Source organism: Rana temporaria, chromosome 8, assembly GCF_905171775.1.
Source record: "Rana temporaria chromosome 8, aRanTem1.1, whole genome shotgun sequence".
Classification (NCBI taxonomy): Eukaryota; Metazoa; Chordata; class Amphibia; order Anura; family Ranidae; genus Rana; species Rana temporaria.
Genome location: NC_053496.1, coordinates 29,206,355 through 29,225,457, shown reverse-complemented (window position 1 = coordinate 29,225,457; position 19,103 = coordinate 29,206,355). Strand labels below are relative to the sequence as shown.

Here is a 19,103-nt window from a genome sequence, read left to right as displayed (position 1 = left end):
ATTGCAGAAGGAAGATAAATCCACCACTACTCAAGGATCACCTGGTGGCCGCTGGAGCCATTTGTGTTTCCCCCCTGCCAGAGTGCCACGAGCATGGTACCTAGATCAGTGGCACGAGTTTCCGTGGTGTGGGCAGACTGGTCACCAGCATCATGACAAGCAGTGACGCTCTGGGGCCAGGGCACACAGTGTCATTCCTTGCTATGGTGTTGGTGGCCAACCACACATACTGGTGATTCAAGGCAAGTGAAATGCTGGGCCACCCTGAGCATTCAGGAGAGGATGGAAGTCTACCTTTCCCAGACCTGTGCCATCTCCTATGCTCTGGGGTGCCGGTGGAGTCAAAAAAAGCATGCCTCTGAAGTGAGGAAGGGAATGTGGGTTGTGGGGTGATAAAATGATTGACATACTCTGATGTGGGGGAGGGGGCGCTCTGATGGTGAAGGTGGTTGTATCATTTGTTCCAGGCTCAGGTTTCCCATTGATTGGGGGGTCTGGGGGAAGTAGAATGAGTGCGGTGGGGGGGGTGGGGGACATACTCTGGTGTGAAGGAAGGTGCCGATTGTGACGTGAAAGTAATTTCATCAAGGACATTGTACGTAATATATGTACATTTTAGACTGGGTGCCCTGAAATTTATTTTGCATATATATACAGGGAGTGCAGAATTATTAGGCAAATGAGTATTTTGACCACATCATCCTCTTTATGCATGTTGTCTTACTCCAAGCTGTATAGGCTCGAAAGCCTACTACCAATTAAGCATATTAGGTGATGTGCATCTCTGTAATGAGAAGGTGTGTGGTCTAATGACATCAACACCCTATATCAGATGTGCATAATTATTAGTCAACTTCCTTTCCTTTGGCAAAATGGGTCAAAAGAAGGACTTGACAGGCTCAGAAAAGTCAAAAATAGTGAGATATCTTGCAGAGGGATGCAGCACTCTTAAAATTCCAAAGCTTCTGAAGCGTGATCATCGAACAATCAAGCGTTTCATTCAAAATAGTCAACAGGGTCGCAAGAAGCGTGTGGAAAAACCAAGGCGCAAAATAACTGCCCATGAACTGAGAAAAGTCAAGCGTGCAGCTGCCAAGATGCCACTTGCCACCAGTTTGGCCATATTTCAGAGCTGCAACATCACTGGAGTGCCCAAAAGCACAAGGTGTGCAATACTCAGAGACATGGCCAAGGTAAGAAAGGCTGAAAGACGACCACCACTGAACAAGACACACAAGCTGAAACGTCAAGACTGGGCCAAGAAATATCTCAAGACTGATTTTCCTAAGGTTTTATGGACTGATGAAATGAGAGTGAGTCTTGATGGGCCAGATGGATGGGCCCGTGGCTGGATTGGTAAAGGGCAGAGAGCTCCAGTCCGACTCAGACGCCAGCAAGGTGGAGTACTGGTTTGGGCTGGTATCATCAAAGATGAGCTTGTGGGGCCTTTTCGGGTTGAGGATGGAGTCAAGCTCAACTCCCAGTCCTACTGCCAGTTTCTGGAAGACACCTTCTTCAAGCAGTGGTACAGGAAGAAGTCTGCATCCTTCAAGAAAAACATGATTTTCATGCAGGACAATGCTCCATCACACGCGTCCAAGTACTCCACAGCGTGGCTGGCAAGAAAGGGTATAAAAGAAGAAAAACTAATGACATGGCCTCCTTGTTCACCTGATCTGAACCCCATTGAGAACCTGTGGTCCATCATCAAATGTGAGATTTACAAGGAGGGAAAACAGTACACCTCTCTGAACAGTGTCTGGGAGGCTGTGGTTGCTGCTGCACGAAATGTTGATGGTGAACAGATCAAAACACTGACAGAATCCATGGATGGCAGGCTTTTGAGTGTCCATGCAAAGAAAGGTGGCTATATTGGTCACTGATTTGGTTTTGTTTTGTTTTTGAATGTCAGAAATGTATATTTGTGAATGTTGAGATGTTATATTGGTTTCACTGGTAAAAAATAAATAATTGAAATGGGTATATATTTGTTTTTTGTTAAGTTGCCTAATAATTATGCACAGTAATAGTCACCTGCACACACAGATATCCCCCTAAAATAGCTAAAACTAAAGACAAACTAAAAACTACTTCCAAAAATATTCAGCTTTGATATTAATGAGTTTTTTGGGATCATTGAGAACATGGTTGTTGTTCAATAATAAAATTAATCCTCAAAAATACAACTTGCCTAATAATTCTGCACTCCCTGTATATATTATATATATATATATATATATATATATACCGTATACCGCGCACGTTTTTGCCCTGAAAATCAGGGCAAAATCGTGCGTGCGCGGTATATGCCGATACCCGCGCCGAGTTTGAATACTGCGCCGACATATACCGAGCGCAGTACACTCGGGTATAGTCGGGCAGTCTCGGCTCCTTCCGCGCTCACATCCTGGACGTACAGGACGTCAGCGCGAGAGTTTTGCCGAGCCTGCCCGACAATACACAAGTGTACTGCGCTCTGTATATGTCGGCGCAGTATTCAAACTCGGCGCGGGAAACGAGCGGGGAGGACGCCGCAGAAGGACGCCGGACCCGACGAAGAGGACACCCGAAGCCGCAGACGGACGCCGGACCCAACGAAGAGGACACCCGAAGCCGCAGACGTACGCCGGACCCGACGAAGAGGACGCCCGAAGCCGCAGAAGGACGCCGGACCCGACGAAGAGGACACCCGAAGCTGCAGACGGACGCCAGACCCGACGAGGCTGCCGCGCAAGACACCAAAACTGTAAGTACAAAAAAAACTTTTTTTCCACAGGATTGGGGGCAACTTTAGGGGTGCGCGGTATACGCGGGAGCGCGTTATACCGCGATAAATACGGTATATATATATAATTCATTATTTATACACTACTCTGGAGGAGCCCTGGCTGGGATAGCCTGCTCTATAGTAAAGGAAACAACCAACTTTATAAGGCTATCCTGAAGCCAAAGGTCCTTCCGCTGGGAAGTACAATTAAATATCTGGAGAACACTGTGGTCCCATCTGCAGATTTTACAGCCATTTAAAAAAAAAAAAAAAAAAAAAAATGATTAGCTCACAACGAAAGACTCATCATATTTGGGCTGCCAAAAACAGAACAAAGACATTTTGCTGCCTTCTGGACCTCTACAAAGACTCCAAACACATGTCCATGAGCTGTGCCGTCCTCTACACTGGGATCAATTAACTTTAAAGTTTGTAGGATTTGTTTACATGGTGGAAACGCTCCGTAACAACGTTACCAAACTGTGCCCCAAGGCTACCGTTCTAGGTCCCCATGATATGGCAATTCCAAACTTCCTTGTGTTCATTATAGTGGTTGTAAAACCTTACATACAGTGCCTTGAAAAAGTATTCATACCCCTTGAAATTTTCTAAAATTTTGTCAGGTTGCAACCAAAAACGTAAAAGTATTTTATTGGGATTTTATGTGATAGACCAACACAAAGTGGCACATAATTGTGAAGTGGAAGGAAAATGACAAATGGTTTTCCAAGTTTTTTACAAATAAATATGTGAAAAGTGTGGGGGGTACATTTGTATTCAGCCCCCCGAGTCAATACTTTGTAGCACCTCCTTTCACTGCAATTACAGCTGGAAGTCTTTTTGGGGCTGTCTCTACCAGCTTTGCACATCTAGAGAGGACATTTCTGCCCATTCTTCTTTGCAAAATATCTCAAGATCTGTCAGATTGGATGTAGAGCGTCTGTAAACAGCAATTTTCAAGTCTTGCCACAGAATCTCAATAAGATTTAGGTCTGGACTTTGAATGGGCCATTCTAACACATGAATATGCTTTGATCTAAACCATTCCATTGTAGCTCTGGCTGTATGGTTAGGGTCATTGTCCTGCTGGAAGACGAACCTCCTCCTCCTCGTCGAGTTCTGTGTTGAAGCCGCCGAGGATCTCGGCGGGCCAACTTTCCTCATTGAACAACGAGGAAATAGAGAACATGTTCTCTATTTGGCCCGACGAGTTCCTCGTCGGCTTCCTCGGTGAAAAGAGTACACACGACCGAGTTTCTCGGCAGAATCCAGCTCCGATCGAGTTTCTGGCTGAATTCTGCCGAGAAACTCGGTCGTGTGTATGGGGCCTAACAGGTTTTCTGTATTTGGCTCCATCCATCTTCCCATCAACTCTGACCAGCTTCCCTGTCCCTGCTGAAGAAAAGCATCCCCACAACATGATGCTGCCACCACCATGTTTCACGGTGGGGATTGTGTGTTCAGGGTTATGTTTTAGGCCAAAAAGTAAAATTTTGGTCTCATCTGACCAGAGCACCTTCTTCCACATGTTTGCTGTGTCCTCCACATGGCTTCTCACAAACTGCAAACAGGACTTCTTATGGCTTTTTTCCCCCCAACAATGGCGTTCTTCTTGCCACTCTTCCATAAAGATCAGATTTGTGGAGAACACGACTAATAGTTGTCCTGTGGACAGATTCTCCCACCTGAGCTGTGGATCTCTGCAGCTCCTCCAGAGTTACCATGGGCCTCCTGGCTGCTTCTCTGATTAATGCTCTCCTTGCCCGGCCTGTCAGTTTAGGTGTACGGCCATGTCTTGGTAGGTGTGCATACTCTTTGCATTTTTCAGATGATGGATTGAACAGAGCTCCGTGAGATGTTCAAAGCTTGGGATATTTTTTTTCTATAACCTAACCCTGCTTTAAACTTCTCCACAATTATATCCCTGACCTTTCCAGTGTGTTCCTTGGCCTTCATGATGCTGCTTGTTTACTAAGGTTCCCTAACAAACCTCTAAGGACTTCACAGAACAGCTGTATTTATACTGAGATTAAATTACACACAGGTGGACTCCATTTACTAATTAGGTGACTTCTGAAGGCAATTAGTTCCACTAGATTTTAGCTAGGGGTATCACAGTAAAGAGGGCTGAATACAAATGCACGGCACACTTTTCAGATATTTATTTGTAAAAAGTTTTGACAAACATTTATCATTTATCCCTTCCACTTCACAATTATGTGCCACTTTGTTGGTTTATCACATAAAATCCACCCCCCCTCCCTCCCTTTACACAGCACACACAAAGTGAGCTGAGGCTGTCAATCAGCTAGAGATCCCTCCCCTATCACCATTTTTCTCTTGGTGTCAGGAAAACTTGTCAGAGTGATTCATGCTGATAACAGAGGAATGAAGCAGCAGACATAAATGACACTCAGTGCTTTGGATTGAGACAAGTACACTATAGGAGGATATACATCCACTTTAAATATCATAGAAGCTCAATGAGCATGTGAAGATGTGATGTCATATGTGATGAATGGCATAACCCCAGACAGCAGAAAGATGCCGATGATACAAAATTCCAACACCTGGGGCCTGCTGCTGGAAAATCGGCGGACAATGATGTTGAATAGCGATTTGATGGTGATAATATATGGTTACCTCTCTGCAGACACAGCGCTCCGGGCTCATGGGAGGAGAAATCGCTGATGGAGACATACAGTTTTTCTCCATGTTTCACAGATGGGATGTTCAGAGCTTCCACAAAACTGGCAGGAAATTGTCCTACAGCCAAGGAAAACACTAGTTATTAAAAGCACAGTAAATATGAACTTTAAAAAAAAGATTCACTGCTCTACTGTGACCGTCAGTCACTGGCTCTCTGCTCTGCCCCTCCAGTGCTCACTGGACTGTACAGGGGGCGGGGTCAGTGAGAGGCTGAACCAGCTGCTTGTCCGGAATCTGGGTGGCTCCTGATGTTAAAAGTCGTGATCTACCTAGAGTATGGACTGGCTTGGTGATGTCAGCAGATTTAGTCCGCTGTCAGCTGAATCTGGGTCGCAGGACTGCAGAACTAAGTGCACTCCTATGATCCACAGGAGAAGTATGGCCAAAATAGTTTTTTTTCCTCTTGTTAAGATCCACAGAGGAAAACAAATCTTTTGCTCACCCCGCAAAGGAGTAGGACTTGTACCCTGGGTGCAAGGCTCCTGACGGGGACATAGGTTCAACACGGACTGCCTAGCCAGAAGGCCTGGGAGACCACCGTTCTAGGACAGCCAAAGCCATCCCTGAATACTAGGTATGGGGGGCTCTCCCGAAGAGAGACCCCCCCCAGAGGCAGGGGAGGAAGGAACCAGTAGTCCACATATCCTCCCCCTAGACATCAGGGTAAGCCAAGGACTCACACCCCTCATCCAGTAAAAAAAAAAAAAAAAGTGGGCATGCCCAAATTGTGCATTGGCCTGGGCCCTGAGGCCTGGTAAGCAAAAATTGTCCCCCGGACTTAGCCAAAAGGCCAGGCACTAAAAGGCGCAGAGCAGGAAAAGATTTGGTGCCTGACCACAAGTTATTTTCACATTGTAGAGTCCCAAACCCAAGTGTTACTATGAGCTCCCCAAGGGAGACCACTCCCAGGGGGCACAGACACCGTGGATCATCTGCCTTCCCAGCCCATGGCCAAACAAGGTAGACCTCTCAAACCAATGAACCCTTCCGGCTTTCACAGGGAGAACCTACTTCCTGCCCCAAGGGGCTCCGGTTTAGGTTCCTGACGATACTAATCTTCCAGGTCCCCATCTCACCAGTGGATTTGCATTGCCACCACCCCAACCCCGGTCAGGTCAGGATAGGATAGGAGCACAGCGCCCCCACTGGATCACTGATCAGAACGGATACTACACTTGATCTTAGCCAAAAGGCAGAGAGCTTTACCATACTTCACTTCCAAGGTGATTGTAGGGATATTAGTGCACTTGCAACACTGAGTACTGTCCATGATACTTATTTTTTCTATAATTTTCACCAATAGTGACATTTTCTGGACAAGCTTTCAGGAAGTTTCTCTTTTTTAGGCCAAGCACAGTACTCAAATATTGCTCAATTATGGCTTAGATTAAGAGGAAAAGAACAGCCAGTGTAAGGCTCTATTCACACCTAGACGATTTTGAATTGTAAATCGCTGCGATTCCAAATCGCGGCAAAACGCAGGGCACGTTTCCGATGCCATTACTTCTTAATGGCACTCCAATTGCGATTTAGCCACAACTATCGCGCGGCAAAATCGCGAAAAACAAAAATCGCGGGACATGAATTGCCCAAAAGGAGTTCCGCAAACTTCTTTTGGGACGACTCGCGTCCTGCGATTGTGGGATTTTGCAGCGCATTATTCGCTGCAAAATCGCACTGCAATTGGGGTGCCACTAGGAAGTAATGGCATTGCAACTACAGTATCACCTAGGTGTGAATGGAGCCCAAAAAGGAGCACAGTAACCAGGGATGGACTGGCCATTGGGACTACAGGGAGTTTCCAGGTGGGCCGATGGCTCAGTGGGCCGGCTTCAGTGACAGCGGACCGCTGCCCCCCTCCGCTCCTCTGTCTCTCCCTCCCCGCAGCGCTCACCTGGGGGGGAACAAAGAAGCAGAGGGAGGACCAGAGGAGCAGGGGGGATGACAGAGGAGCATGGGGGGGAGGGGACAGACAGCTGACTCAACAGCTATGGCCTGGGAGTTTCTCACTTCTGCCTAATCTTGTCCCATAAGGGGGGTACCAAACTGATTCTTTGGCCCGGGTTAAATAATGTCTAGCCTCCCCACTGGTACTGCCTATAAGAGTACCAGTACCAGCCGTTCTACTCTAATAAAGTAGAACGGCCAGTGAAGGGGGAGAGGGGGCTTGGGTGGTGGGGGTGTGGGAGTTGTCCGGCCGCCATGGGAGAGACCTGTCAAAGTGGGCCAGTCTGGATGAAGTCCAGGGCCAAATTTCTGTCCCAGTCCAGCCCTGACAGTAACCTACACTTGATACCTTGATGGGTTTGTTTGTATTTGTAGCTTAACTCTGGGCACAAAAACATTCATTTAAATATATTGTTCAATAGCCGCAAAGGACGTTAAACCACTTTGTGTGCACCAAACGCCTTTGCAAACCCAGATATCACCTTGAAAATTTAACAGTGATATCATCACTATGCTGTACATTGCCTGTGCAGAGAGCAGAGCTGTGGGAGGGGCCCCAATGGCTCCACCCACTACAGGCTGCCTGTAGAAAACTACAGGAGGGGGCGGAGATTAGACCAGTCACTCTGAGAGCAACAGTGAGCGGTCTTTATTACAGGAGGAAAAGCTTCACACTGGATTACTGCACAGATCTGGCGTTTAGACAATATTTGCTTAGCCTAGAGTTCAGCTTTAAATAAATCCAATTAGTATTTGTTAAAAAAAAAAAATATATATATATATATATATATATATATATATATATATATAATAATAATAATAATAATAATAATAATAATAATAATAATAATAATAATAATAAAAGCCATATACACAAAATACTCTGAAAATAGAATATTCTATTTTAGTATAAATACATTGTGAAGAAGATTACCTGTGATCCCTTCTTTATTCCCCACCAGCCAAAACTCATCTATTACACTGAGAATTTCAATGACGTCCCCGGCAAAGAGCGTCAGTTCCTCGGACACACTGGGGCAGAAGTCAAAGATTGCACGAACTACTGAGCCCTCCTCCATCCCTGCAAGAGACAAAAAAAACACAATACTAAGTCTAGTGATATTCTGGTCATACAGGTCATGTAACAGGAGGAGCACAGTGCGACATATGTACATGTGTGTTATACAGGACAGATATACAGCCTAACCACATCACATATAGTGGAGCCAAAATAATCGCCAAACAAATTTTAGGGGTCCAAAGTCCTATTACTTCTACTGCATGACAGATTAGTAACTACTTGGAAATAAGAGGCAGACTCGAAGTTCCAGTGCAAAATCACTACAGTTCCTGCTGGTGAGAATCTGCATTCCAGGCTGGTTGGACCCCATTGATCTGGTCTTTAGAGACAGACACTGCATTGCAATCATCCTCAGGGGCCCCTGCAACTGGACTTTGCTGTAACATTCATTCATCTGGAGGTCTCTATAAATAACAATATATATATATATATATATATATATATATATATATATATATATATATATATATATATATATATATATATATTTATTTATTTATTTATTACACACACACACACGCTGGTATGTGCACAAATTCCACCAGGACCTGTTTGATTCCTTGCTGGCAATACCCGTTTGTACATTGGATGTATTTCCTGTGTAATTTTATATAAAGCGAGTATTATTTCCATACTAGTGTGCATTCACACTATATTGTCAAAAGTATTGGGACACCTGCCATCACATAAACATGATCTTTAGTGGCATGCCAGTCTTAGTCCGTAGGGTTCAATATTGAGTTGGCCCACCTTCTGGGAAGGCTGTCCACAAGGTTTAGGAGTGTGTCTATGGGAATGTTTGACCATTCTTCCAGAAGCACATTTGTGAGGTCAGGCACTGATGTTAGACAAGAAAGCCTGGCTCGCATTCTGCGCTCTTATTCATCCCAAAAGGTGTTCCATCGGGTTGAGGTCAGGACTCTGCGCAGGCCAAGTTCCTCCACCCTAAACTCACTCATCCATGTCTTTATGGACCTTGCTTTGTGCACTGGTGTGCAGTCATGTTGAAACAGGAAGGGGTCATCCCTAAACTGTTTCCACAAAGAGTTAAGAGTTCCCTTCACTGGAACTAAAGGGCCAAGCCCAACCCCTGAAAAACAACCCCACACCATAACCCCCCCCCCCCCCCCACCATATCATTTGGACCAGTGCACAAAGCAAGGTCCATAAAAAGACATTGATGGGCGAGTTTAGGGTGGAGGAACTTGACTGGCCTGACTTCAACCCGATAGATCACCTTTGGGCTGAATTAGAGAGGAGACTGAGAGCCAGGCCTTCTTGTCCAACATCAGTGCCTGACCTCACAAAATGCATTTCTGGAAGAATGGTCAAACATTCCCATAGACACACTCCTAAACCTTGTGGACAGCCTTCCCAGAAGAGTTGAAGCCGCTATAGCTATAGACTAAGACTGGAATGCCATTAAAGTTCATGTGCGTGTAAAGGCAGGCGTCCCAATACTTTTGACAATATAGTGTATATCCTTATTGTTAATGTTATATGCTGGTTGCAGTAGTTTTTCTGCTCCCAATTACTCTCATCAGACGAATAGTTAATTTCCCAGAAAGAAAAAACCCCTCTGTTCTGGGTGGAGACCCTGCCAATGTTATTATCAAATCTGCTCTTCCACTTCTCGAATCTTCTGGTTTTATTTATGTTCTGTTTGGGAAGGGCCATTCGTCACACACACCCTCCCTCCCTCCCAAAAGAGGGCTACACTTGTTAGGGTGATTAAAGCTACCGTATTTATCGGCGTATACCGCGCACTATTTTGCCCTGAAAATCAGGGCAAAATCGTGGGTGCGCGATATACGCCGATACCCGCTTTCCCGCCACGAGTTTGAATACTGCGCCGGCATATACCGAGCGCAGTACACTCGTGAATCGTCGGGCAGTCTCGTACGTACAGGACGTCAGCGCGACAGTTGCCGAGCCTGCCCGAAGATTCACGAGTACTGCGCTCGGTATATGCCGGCGCGGTATTCAAACTCGTGGCGGGAAGGACGCGAGGACGCCGCAGAAGGACGCCGGACCCGCCGAAGAGGACACCGAACCCGCCGCAGAAGGACACCGGACCCGCCGCAGAAGGACACCCGAAGCCGCAGAAGGACGCCGGACCCGACGAGGCCGCCGCGCAAGACACCAAAACTGTAAGTACAAAAAAACAAAAACACATTTTTTCCACAGGATTGGGGGCCACTTTAGGGGTGCGCGGTATACGCGGGAGCGCGTTATACCGCGATAAATACGGTACTTTAATTGGAAGAAAGCCTAGGTTCAGCTATAAATTAGACATGTGCAATTAGCTTCGTTCCGAATTAACTAAAACCAGTTTAAGAAATTTTTCGGAATACTCGAAAAGTCTTAAATTCATAAATTCGAACATTTGTAAAATTCGAAAATCTGAAATAACCAACTACTAAATTATAGATATTGGAATTTCCTTTAAAATGTGGCTGTTAGTGAACCTAACGAATATGAATTTATCTGAAGTTACGAATTAACGAATGCCGTATCTAAATGAATAGAACGTAACAAATTAAGAACAACAACAACTTTTTTTTATAATTTTTTTATTATTAAATTTGTTCCATTTGTTTTGATGCAGGATTTGTTATTTCCGATAATTCGTAACTTCGGATAAATTCGTATTCGTTACGTTCACTAACAGCCAAATTTGAAAGGGAATTCCAATACATATAAATTCATTAGTTCATTATTTCGAATTTTCGGATTTCGTTCTTTCAGATTTTTTGATTTTCTTTCTCACTTCTGGATTCATGAATTTACAAATTTTTGAATTGTGATCATAACGAATGACCTGAAAAACGAACAAACAAAAACAAAAAATACCCCCAAAAAACTAATGAAATGAAAAACAAAAAATGAATTTTTCAGCAGCGCACATGTCTATTAAAAAATGTCCCCCCACCCCTTATTCTGCCCAATCTGTATAAAAAAAGTTCTGTATACCGCATCTATTTTTAATCCTCTCCGGTCTGGTCATATGAGCCTACAGCTCCGAATCAGAGATCGCTCAACGACTGCTAAAATTCTGAGAGCTGTGACGTCACCCATTGGTTCCCATAGCCCATCCATTGTTGGCGCTCCCTCCTCTCCCCTGCAGCAGCCGCTCACTCTCCCTTGCAGCAGCTGCTCACCAAAGTGGCAGAATCACATGGTTTGGACGGGAGCGACTTCAAAATAGGTAAGCACATCTTTTTCATTCAGGTTTGGTAGAATAAGTAGGGGAACATTAATAGAAAAAGTGTTCTTAGAATTTGTTTTCTTTGTGCCCCTCCCATATTACTTCCACTTTGTAACAAAGTGCCCCACTTCTCCTTACCGCGTGTTATAACCCATAATTGCAGCACCAACGCACCACAACCACCTTGTGTGGGTTGAAGTGATACAAAGCATTGAAACTGCAGCTCAACTGCGTGTTTTTAACGCCCCCCAACTGCAACTAAACAAGTCCTTTCTGTACATCCACATTAATGTGTACATTGGAGCGGATCGGACATTCTTCACTTCACAGCACATGTACAGGTTGTTGTGAACGATCTTCTGGTCGACGAGTGCCTGTGCTCAGCCGACAGCTAGGAACAGGACCTGGACGGTGCGGACAAGTCAGGGTTAGGATGTTGGAGCGATCCGAGGAAGGAAATAGGAGGGAGAACCCTGGAGGATGCATTTTCCTGTCCGGAGTTATCAGCCAGACACCAGTTACATCTACGGCACAGAAACACTGCAACCTAAAGAAAAATAAAAAATAAATTCCAAAAGGAAGAAAATATTCTCCCTATCTGAAGTTTGTATCTAGAGGCAAAAAACGCTTTAAAATTATTATTTTTAACCAATTGCCAAGCAGTTATACTACAGCAAGCTGGCTCAGCTGCGCGAATCGCCGTGGGTGTACGTCGAGCTCGTACGCGGCTTTCTATGGGCGTGCATGCGGCGATTGGCCAGCGGGGGAGCCAATCAGCGAGTCGATGTCCGCCCGCGATCATTCCCCGCAGTGACAGAACGGGGATCTGCCTGTGTACACAAGGCAGATCTCTGTTCTGACAGGGGAGATCACAAAGATCCAAGGTTACTAGTTCCCAAAAAAAAAAAAGTGTCAAAAATGGCAGTTAAGTGTCCGATCTGTCTGCCACAATCCCGGGAAAAAAATAAAAAAAACGCTGATCACCCCTATTACTAGTAAAAAAATAAATAAAAACATAAAATAATAAAAATGCCATAAATCTTTCCCCTATTTTGTAGACAGGATGACTTTTGCACAAACCAATCAATATACGCTTATTGGGGCTTTTTTTTCATTGGATAGGTTTTTTGGCTGGTTCACACCACAAAAAACGCACTCCAGATCCGTTCCGGATGTGTTTCTGCATGCGCGTTTTTGATGCCTTTCCGGATGCATTCCAGGTGCTTTTATTCAAATGTTTTCCTGTTTCTCCCCCCCCCCCACACTATACTAGGGTCCAGTGCGTTTTTGATGCGTTCCAGTGCGTTTTTGATGCTTTTTACTACGTTCCAGTATAGCCAAGTGCAGAGAAAATGCAGCATGTTCTACTTTTTTTTCTAGAACTGACAGCACTGGTGTGAACTATGCCATTGGAAGCCATATAACCTACTTTACATACGTTTTTGATGCAGAAAAAAAAAACTGCACTGGACTGCATGTGCTGTGAACTGGCCCTTATAGAAGAGGAAAAAAAAAGTCTGTTTTTTAGTTTATAGCGCAAAACAGAAAAACCGCAGAGGTGATAAAATACCACCAAAAGAAAGCTCTTGTGGGAAAAAAAAAAAAAAAAAAAAAAAAAAAAAAAAACGTCAATTTTATTTGGGTGCAGCGTCGCACGACCGCGCAATTGTCAGTTAAAGCGACGCAGTGCCGAATCGCAAAAAATGGCCTGGTCTTTAAGTGGGTAAATCCTTCCGGTCCTTAAGTGGTTAAAATAGTTTTGTTCGGGTGTTGCTGATCTTCTGCAGCCTCTTTCAGCCACTTCTTGTCTTCATTCCCCCCTCTCCACCATCAGCTGCATGTAATTTGCTCTGCGTTTGTTGCATGCTGGGCCCACTGAAGACCCTTTCACATGTACGTTCAGATCGGGTCCGCCCGTCCATTTTTCTGGGGGACCTGATCGGAACTTCCATTCTCCTCTATGGAGCGGCAGGTATAAACAGACACGAGTCCAGTTACACCTGCCTACATACAACCCAATAGATCTGCATGGATGGTAGCCAGGTGTAAACAGATAGGCGATTTGTTTACATCTGACCATCCATACAGGAGAGCGGGTGTCTGTGTCCGCTTTGCAATAAATAGAGCGGACACAGACCTGTCATCCACCTGCTCAGTAGGGATCGGCAGACAGCACCCCCTGCTGAGCAAGCGGATCGCAGCCCGAATCCGCCCTGTGTGACCCAAGAAGAAAGCCCAGCACTAGAGCTCAATATTTGCTGACTGTTCCCCACACAGCCCGTCATTCAGCAGACTCGCTCATCTGTGTGTAAAATGATATCCTGCTATTTAAATCTAATCACAGCTCCGCAGCAAAACATCTCCGTTTTTTTTTCCGCCTTTAAGCTGTCAATCAGCGGCCTCATTCAGCACTTTTTGCCGATATCCATTATTGCTCTGTAACTGTTGCATGCTGGACTGTTGAATAAGAAAGCCCAGCACCAGATCTGCACTTGTTAACTGTTCCTGCAGACTGAACATGCAGACAGTCTTATCCTTCACACTGTGTGCAAGACCACAGGGCTCGACAAAATCCAGGCACCCGGTCGCAATTGCGACAAGAAATTGTGACATGGCGCCTGGGGAAGCTTAGGCCTGCAGAAGGCCGCAAAGCCACGGCCTCAATTACCGGCCGGCGCGGCGGGGGCTCACGGAGACACAGGATTCTGTGTCTCCGTGCGCCCTCACCTCCCACGCCACGCGATCGCGGCAGGCTCGCCGGTAATTGAGGCCATGGCTTTGCGGCCTTCTGCAGGCCTAAGCTTCCTTCTGTGATCTGGCGCCATCTTGTGGTGGCCGTTGGCATTACAAGTAAAACCGCAGTTCTAATGTATTTTTCACTGCCATCTTCTTCCCTCTAATTAGAATCCCCAAACATTATATATATTTTTTATTCCAACACCCTAGAGAATTAAATGGCGGTCGTTGCAATACTTTGTCACACCGTATTTGCGCAGCGGTCTTACAAGCGCACTTTTTTTGGGAAAAAAAATACACTTTTAATTAAAAAATAAGACAACAGTAAAAGTTAGCCCATTTTTTTTTATATTGTGAAAGATAATGTTACCCCGAGTAAATTGATACCCAACATGTGACGCTTCAAAATTGCGACCGCTCGTGGAATGGCGACAAACTTTTACCCTTTAAAATCTCCATAGGCGACGTTTAAAAAATTCTACAGGTTGCATGTTTTGAGTTACAGAGGAGGTCTAGGGCTAGAATTATTGCTCTCGCTCCACCAATCGCGGCGATACCTCACATGTGTGGTTTGAAAACAGTTTACATATGCGGGCGCTGCTCACGTATGCGTTCGCTTCTGCGCGCAAGCTCGGCGGGACGGGGCGCGCTTTCTGGCTCCTAACTTTCTTTAGCTCCTAGATTCCAAGCAAATTTGTCAAACCCTGTAATACCAGATCCTGATATTCATATCTAATCACAGCTCAGCCAGCAAACCCTGTGGATATCTGGTGTAAATATGAACTATTTAGTACTAAATATTTACCGGACTAAAAAATAAATAACCAGTATAATATGAAAAGAAATAGATATATAAAAAAAAAATACTACCTAGTATAATTTGAAAATAAACAAACATACAAAATATTACTCAGTAGAATATAGAAATAAATATACAAAATACTACCCAGCATAATATGAAAATAAATAAATAAAATATACAAAAAATACTACTCAGTATAATAAGAAAAATCATAAGATATATAAAAAAATAAATAAAAAAATGCTACCCAGTATAATATGGAAATATACAATACTACTACACCATATAATAAGAAAATAAATAGATATAAAAAAAATACTACCTAGTATAATATGAAAATAAACAAACATACAAAATACTACTCAGTAGAATATAGAAATAAATATACAAAATACTACCCAGCATAATATGAAAATAAATAAAATATACATAATACTACTCAGTATAATAAGAAAAATCAATAGATATATAAAAAAAAAAAAAAATACTACCCAGTATAATATGAAAATATACAAAATACTACTCCAAATAATAAGAAAATAAATAGATATAAAAAAATACTACCCAGTATAATATGAAAATAGATAGATGTAAAAAAATTACTACCCAGTTTAAAGTGGTCGTAAAGGCAAAAGTTTTTTTTCTACCATAATGCATTCTAGTAGCTTCCCCCTAAATACTCATCTGAACCCGATATTGGTCCAGTGCTATGCGTGTCTGCAGAAGCTCCTCCCCACATCTCCCAGTTCTGACAGGCTTAGCGGAGAGCAGTGGGAGCCAGTGGCTCCTGCTGCTGTCAGTCAAAACCTGTCAGCAGAGAGTGGGGCTGGGCCGGGCTGTGTGAATAGGCGCAAACATCCTGACTCGGGATCGAGCACACAGGAGTGCCCCCATGGAAAGCAGCTTCCTACAGGGGAGCCAGAAACGCTGCGGGAGGACCCAAGAAGAGGATGATCCAGGCTGCTCTATGCAAAACTATTGCACAGGAGGGGGCCACAGGAGGGAGGGAGGGGGCCACAGGCACCAATAAAAACCTGACAAGTGTTCTAATCCCTCACTATTCTATCCATAATTAAAAACAGAAATGTTGTTTTGTAAATCTATCGGACGAGGTTCCTCAAATACATTTTGCTGCCAAGCCCCTCAGTCCACGTGGTTTGGATCTTCTCTAGAGGACGGGTCACCAGACTAAAATCACATCTGGGAGGTCCGGCTCTCCGAAGAATCTGCATCCTGGATCAAGGGCTCCGTTCCAACCCAGATACAAGCCAGCCAAGCAGATTGTATGGGGATTGTATGGTGAGATGTGTGTGGAGGGATAAATATTTAAAACGTGTGCATGCATCAAACAGGCCTCAAATCATTTGGTCCCAATGGTATGAAATAAAGAGAGAGGTCACCCAACTAAGATAAGAAACCCAACACCGATTCATATTCTCTGATGGTGTGGAGAAGACACTACATAGGGAAGTACACTGAGCCATACCCACCTTATACCCACGGCAACATCTCCCAACCTCACACCCACGGCAACATCTCCCAACCTCACACCCACGGCAACATCTCCCAACCTCACACCCACGGCAACATCTCCCAACCTCACACCCACGGCAACATCTCCCAACCTCACACCCACGGCAACATCTCCCAACCTCACACCCACGGCAACATCTCCCAACCTCACACCCACGGCAACATCTCCCAACCTCACACCCACGGCAACATCTCCCAACCTCACACCCACGGCAACATCTCCCAACCTCACACCCACGGCAACATCTCCCAACCTCACACCCACGGCAACATCTCCCAACCTCACACCCACGGCAACATCTCCCAACCTCACACCCACGGCAACATCTCCCAACCTCACACCCACGGCAACATCTCCCAACCTCACACCCACGGCAACATCTCCCAACCTCACACCCACGGCAACATCTCCTAACCTCATACCCACGGCAACACCTCCTAACCTCATACCCACGGCAACACCTCCTAACCTCACACCCACGGCAACACCTCCTAACCTCATACCCACGGCAACACCTCCTAACCTCATACCTACGGTAACATCTCCTAACCTCATACCCACGGCAACATCTCCTAACCTCATACCCACGGCAACATCTCCCAACCTCACACCCACGGCAACACCTCCTAACCTCATACCCACGGCAACATCTCACAACCTCATACCCACGGCAACATCTCCTAACCTCATACCTACGGTAACATCTCATAACTAGGCATGTGCAATTTGTTTCGTTACCAAATGCGTTTTACCCTAACCACCTCCATACCGTGCCTATTTTGGCACTTCTCTCCAACATGTACAAATCATCATTCTTTTGCTAGAAAATTACTCAGAAAACCCAATCATTATATATGTTTTTTAGCAGACCCTAGGGAATAAAATGACAGTCATTGCAACTTTTTGTCTTGCACAGTATTTGCGCAATACTTTTTCAAACGCCCTTTTTTGGTGGAAAAAAAATGGTTTCATGAATTTAAAAAAAACAGTTTAGCTAGCCAAATTTTTTGGGAAAAAATGAAAGATGATGTTACGCCGAGTAAATAGATACCCAACATGTCACATTTTAAAATCGCGCACACTCATGGAATGACGCCAAACTTCGGTACTTAAAAACCTCTGTAGGCGACGCTTTGAAAAGGTTTACAGGTTACCAGTTTAGAGTTACAGAGGGGGATCTAGAATTGTTGCACACGCTCTAATGTACGCGGCGATACCTCACATATGTGGTTTGAATGGCGTTTACATACGTGGGCGGGACTTACGTGTGCGTTCGCTTCTGAGCGCGAGCTACAGGGGACAGGGGCGTTAAAAAAAAAAAAATGTTTTAAAAAAATGTAAACATCCCTTGTAATAGGAATGGTGTGTGACATGGCGGGTGGTCGGCAGACATCGCAGCCGCTGGTCACGCACAGTGGCTCCAGCACCCCCTGTCGTTCTATAAGCGGCCAACGTACACCTACGGCGATTTGCGCTGCCGTGCCAATCTGCTGCTGTATAATGACGGCGGCTGGTCGGCAAGCAGTTAAAACAAAAAACAGAACTTTGAAGTACTTTGGATCGAAATTCATCCATCTACCGAATGTACAGAGAAGAAGATTTGAACAATTTTCATACAAATGTTTCTTTAAAAATGGTCTAGTCTATGTCCTGCGTTACACTTCAGAGCTGGAAAGCTGACACTGTGCCAGGGTACGGTTTGCCATCCTTATCAGCCGCCATGAATAGAGCCCAAATCAATTATTTACAGGTCACATCGGAGATGAACTCCGGCTCTGCCAGCACGGGAATAAAGGAACCGAGTCTCAGTCGGGGCTAAAAATATAATCAAGGTGATGGGAAGTCCTCAGCAGGAAATGACAGGCGTTATTATTATGTACATTTCTACAAGCGGAAAAAAAAAAAAAGGACCAGGGCATAAAAATCTATAACCAACCAATCACCATTTGGCTTCCATGTGCAGATTGCCCCCTGCTGGACACCGATACCCGAGAGTCACAGCAGTCATATGATCTCAAGTAATACAATCAGCCAGAATCTTCTCACTTTACATGGCCCTGATCTTCCAGTGGCACCTTTCCTATCCTGGACATCAATAGAACATCTATGGGGAGGAAAGCCTTCTTCAAATAAGGGAACACATTTACTACATAAGGAGGAGAGTGCAGCAAAATGTGAGAGACTATATGGCAGGACAGATATAGGAGAACCAATAAAAACATTGACATCAGCATCTTCATGAACATCACTAACCTATTTTTTTATAATAAAATAAAAAAAAAAAAAAAAAAAGGCGATTTTTTTTGTGTATACTAAAAC

At 44.7% G+C, this 19,103-nt stretch overlaps 1 protein-coding gene and 1 pseudogene across 1 annotated transcript in view; both read right to left on the bottom strand.

The window, feature by feature from the left end:
- The window catches only part of LOC120946769 (dynamin binding protein), a 217,549-nt gene that overhangs the window by 144,288 nt on the left and 54,158 nt on the right, over window positions 1-19,103 (bottom strand). The window contains exons 2-3 of the mRNA XM_040361457.1: window positions 8,358-8,504; window positions 5,411-5,533 (exon numbers count right to left, since the gene is read on the bottom strand). Of these exons, the coding sequence (XP_040217391.1) occupies window positions 5,411-5,533; window positions 8,358-8,502 (268 nt within the window). The 5' untranslated portion in view covers window positions 8,503-8,504. The remainder of the gene's footprint in view (window positions 1-5,410; window positions 5,534-8,357; window positions 8,505-19,103) is intronic.
- LOC120912557 lies at window positions 6,586-6,678 on the bottom strand (annotated as a pseudogene).